Source organism: Plasmopara halstedii, assembly GCF_900000015.1.
Source record: "Plasmopara halstedii genome assembly, contig: Scaffold_614, whole genome shotgun sequence".
In the NCBI taxonomy this organism is placed as follows: domain Eukaryota; phylum Oomycota; class Peronosporomycetes; order Peronosporales; family Peronosporaceae; genus Plasmopara; species Plasmopara halstedii.
The window spans coordinates 2,751,830-2,756,337 of NW_020187532.1; the positions used below are offsets into that span (position 1 = coordinate 2,751,830).

A 4,508-nucleotide genomic window follows, 5' to 3' on the forward strand; every position below is an offset into this window, starting at 1 on the left:
TCTTCGCATGGTGACCCTTTTTCCCACAGTCGTAACACTTGTCAGTTGTAGTTTGGCTGTAACTCGCTGAATTCTGCCCAAGATCCTTGCCCACGTGCTTGTTCCATTCACTGTCCACGGGTTGAGTAAAATGGGTGAGTTCCTCTGCTTGCCGCAGGACATCCTTCCTTGTAGGGTCATACTCCGCCATCAGCACCTGCTTCAACTCAGGGCATGCAAACCTCATAATGTCCTCTAGTACCAGGTCGTCTCTTCCACCTGCCACAGCTGACACTGCTGTGGGGTATAAGTAATGTTCTGTCCATGATCTGGATTTCTCCTATTTTGATAGTAAAATCTTTGTAGCTTGGGATGTTGATATCTTACATGCAAATACTTGGTGAGTTGGTCAATGGCATGACCAAATGAATGATTTCCACCCCACCATTGATAGATTCTTCTCTGGAAGTAATCGGCTGCAGTGCCCTATAGTTTGCTTCCTAACACATCAACCTTGATTCCGTCTGACAATTCAAAGCCAGAGAGAGTGACAGCCATGTTGGCCTCTCTCATGAATTGCAAACCCAGAGCTCAAAGCCGGATCCTAAACCCGTATAAGTCACTTTTCCCTCAAAAGGAGGTATCGAGAGCATCCTCTGCCTCAATGTTGAAATCCTTGGGCCAAATTGTTGCTGTTGATGCTGTGGTAGGAATGCATGCATTCCCTGCGTCTCTTGTTGCTCTCTATACGCTTGGAACTGCTGTTCTCTCTGTCTCGCGTCATCGCGAGCGATTTCATCGTAGGACATACGGTGATCTCGTACTCCCAGATCTGAACCACGTGAACCTGGCATGTGAGGTTGGGATTGACTCTTGATGCGTTCAAGCATGACACTCCAAAATGCTTCTGCCGAAGCACTACTAAGTACGAAAGGCTGCCGATGACGCTGTCCGTTATCAGACCTAATTGATGCTACTTCTATCCTCACATCTTGTACTTCTCCCTTCAACTGTAGCATCATCTCCTGCATTTCACGCAATACTGCTGCTGGGGTGAGCTCTCCCTTCTTGTCCGTCTTATTGTGAATAACATTATCATTCTGTTGTGATGAACTCATAACCTGTTGAAGAGAATCGGTGGATTTTATAACTCCCCCTGGTTTACTTAGGTGGAGACTTTACTTGTTTCCAACATGGACGTTTGTAGCGCAAACATAATGTCAAAGCGTTTTCTGTGCAAAGCGCATGGTAAATTGTTGCATTTACAAGCACTTGTAGTCAATCCTACGACCAAATGGTAAAAGGATTGCATCATCTGCGAGGGTGAAAGATAAAATGTTCGCGTGACTACCCCAGGATAAATATACTAGCTTGCGTCGTTCGTTGGTCTCGATAAAATCATAGAACTGGTGGCTAAGGTGTCACAAGCGGTAATCGCTCGCCTGAAGGCGCACATCAGTATTGAGCACGTGTTGTCGAGGAAAGATCAACACCACTCCATCTGGGGAATAAATGGCCCCATCGTGAGACCAATAATCATTAGAAAATTGTTTCTTCTTCAAAAAAAGTCGAGATGTCGGCCTTGCTACAATTGAGCAACAGCGCGTCGCTCTTGCAGTCTTCAGACTTGGAAATAGCGCGTGTGAATGGATACGAATGTAAAGTACGTCGGTACTAGAGGATGTTCTTACACGAATAATTCAAAGTTAGATGTCGCGGGGCACCTACCACCTAATCAGACCTATAGCTGCTCGCGAATTCCCCACTCGCCAAGAGAAGCGAAAACATAGTGGTGTGGGCTGAAAGGTTTTGACATCTTATAGTCGCAACGGCGTCTGAATATCATTCGGAGGTGGTAACAGTTACCACATTCATGATGGGCTACTGAACGAATGCGGCTTGCTCCGATACACGTGCCGCACCATACCTCTTTCGAAGAAGCGGTGGGCGTCTGCTTCGATGCGTTCGCGCTTTCGCGCCACAAAACCTGAATGACGTCTGGAGCTAGAAGCTCTATGAGAGCTCCAGGGGCGGTACATCTCAGTTAAGCTAAGTAAGAAAGTATATGTTGGTAGCCGAGTAGATCTACGATACTTGCGGATAGCTCACTTGGGGGAGTACAAGTCATTTCTATCTCGCGCACCAACTCCGCTTCCGAGTCAGATTTACGAATGATCAACCACAGGGTAAAGAGCGTTGGCAAAAATCTCGTGGGGAAACGTCGAATTTAGTAGGCGTATGGCCACCCACTAGAATGGATTAGTAGTATCGAACCTCATCTATGGTACCTATCGCCAAATGGGGTCAGTCTCTGTAGGAGAGCTGAGTATCTCAACACGGTTGATATTATGGTCCCGTACTATATATACATCTTAAAACTTTTGATAGATCGAAGAATATCGTGTAGTTACTCACGACGCGCAACTGTCTAATATAGTAGACGGTATGCGGATGCATTGATGATGGTAGATACAGATACGATATCCGTGCGTCTCGCGACAGTAGACTAGATAAAAAGCCAACGACGAAATCAGATGTACAAGGAAAGTTTGTACACATAGTTCTGAAAGTCGATTCGATATACGGCCTCCTTGATCCGAAGTGGCTGATACGGCACGAGTTATTAGTTTCTTGAAACTCGAATATGTGTGGTGTCACGCTCTACTTCTCGGGTGTAGCAAACGAAAGTCGCACTTAGTGCTCAGCGAGCGGTTTCCATGACAGATGACAGCTCAGCTCCTCCTTATTACTAATTTTGGCCTTACCGTCTCGCGATTTCATATTTTCAAGGGGTACTTCTTTTTACTTTATGAGAGCTTTAGTCGGAGGTGGTGAGAAAGTCAAGCAATCCCTACAACTACCTTGATAACACTATCAGCGAGTTCAAACCATCTCCGCCGTAATCTATATATCCTCACTGCTCCGCAGGTTGGTCTGCCACACGTAAGAGCTTAGTCTGCTGTACCGTCACATTGTTGCAAAGATAAGACATCATTATCTCTTACAGAGACTGAACTTTCTACTCGCGACATGAAGTCTCTCTTCAACTCAACTGGCCTTTAAACACAGATGAAGGACAGTGATTCTCCTCAAGAATTCCACGAATCCTTTGTACCATTCGTTTAAGATATATAACGTCGTGGTGACGCGAGAACCACCACGCACACTATCATGGATATGGAGGTATACATGAATTGATTTGTTTCCTGAACAAAATATTCGTCACACGGCGATATATGCTTTACTACTCGCCGTTGACTTTCTGTATCAAATTAGCTGAAGAAAAGTTGCAATTTGGGGCGCAAACGCCATCCTACAAACGGAGATGCTGCTTAAAAAGCTTAGTCGGCAGAATTTTGTTTAGTTTTCTCGATTTACTTTTTTATGACTATCTATCCGCAGCTATTGGAAGATGGTGATCTCCTTATTACCTCGATGAGTGCGAGATTTATGAAGAGAGGTAAAGTCTGCTACTCGAAGTGTCTCACGCTTTGATCACGCTCATTCTTCTGATGACGTAGCTGTTCAGGCCGCATCATAGCTATGCACATCAATTCTGACAATTAATTTGCTCATAGTCGCACAGAGCACGGAAAGTCCGATGCAAAAAACAATATTGAAAACATCCGAGCGGAGCTTGGGAGTATATGGTCAAATAATTTGTTCGTCAATATGGACAAGTGTACCCATGACGCCGACAAAATGACTTTTTGGACCTCGTTATTGGGAAGGAGCCTGTGGACAATCCCCACAGAGTTAAGGTCACTGTAGGTTAGACCTTGCCCTTGTAAAAACGGACTGGAGAAAGTGGCTTGATTTGGTTTATCTCTTGCACAAGTATGTGCAAATATGCTGATTTGGAGCTTACCCTCACCAAGAACAAAAATAGGATGTCATATGGTGCTAGAGTTTGAAATTGCGTGGCTTTTCACAGCTGATGAAGAAAATTTCATGCGTGTTCCGATTCTGGCTCTTTCGAAACCAGATGGCCATTCAACGTCATCTTTGACGATTCAGCTTTTGCAATAGGATGTCTCATTGTAAACAGATATCATTAAGGGCAGCGGGGCTGCCGTAGCTTTGCGCTTAGACGAAACGTAAGTTAGGTCACCGACAATTTTTCTATACTTTGATAAAGAACGAACTTAGCGGATCGCAATCCGCTTACTCCAAGAGTAATTAAAACCTTAAGTGAAGGCTAATTAACGCTTTAGTTGCAGTTCAAAATTGACTTTATTTTTTTATCTGCGACAAAGCCTCCTAATTTTGAATGTATAGATTTTCCTAAATATATATAGTAAAACATAAATACATGCATAACTACTGGCTACCTAGCCACGTACCGTATTCTTATTTGGGTGCAATCACACCATGTCCATCTCGTGTGACACACACCCCTGTTACCAGGTTACGTGTTACCCCGTTACACTCTCCCCCATTAGGATTGAGAGCATTTACAGTTCCAATCGATTTATTGCCTCAACGAGGCTTGCGTGTCCGCTAGACACTGCAACTTGGTTCGCTGGAAC

The 4,508-nt window shown here is 44.5% G+C and overlaps 1 protein-coding gene across 1 annotated transcript; it reads right to left on the minus strand.

Annotated features, from left to right (window-relative positions):
- Positions 1 to 548: 548 nt before the first annotated feature.
- PHALS_12525 (uncharacterized protein) lies at positions 549 to 1,097 on the minus strand (the record flags this gene model as incomplete). Its single annotated transcript, XM_024728089.1, has 1 exon — positions 549 to 1,097. The coding sequence occupies one exon, from the start codon at positions 1,095 to 1,097 to the stop codon at positions 549 to 551; it is 549 nt and encodes a 182-aa protein (XP_024578601.1).
- Between the last annotated feature and the right edge of the window lie 3,411 nt (positions 1,098 to 4,508).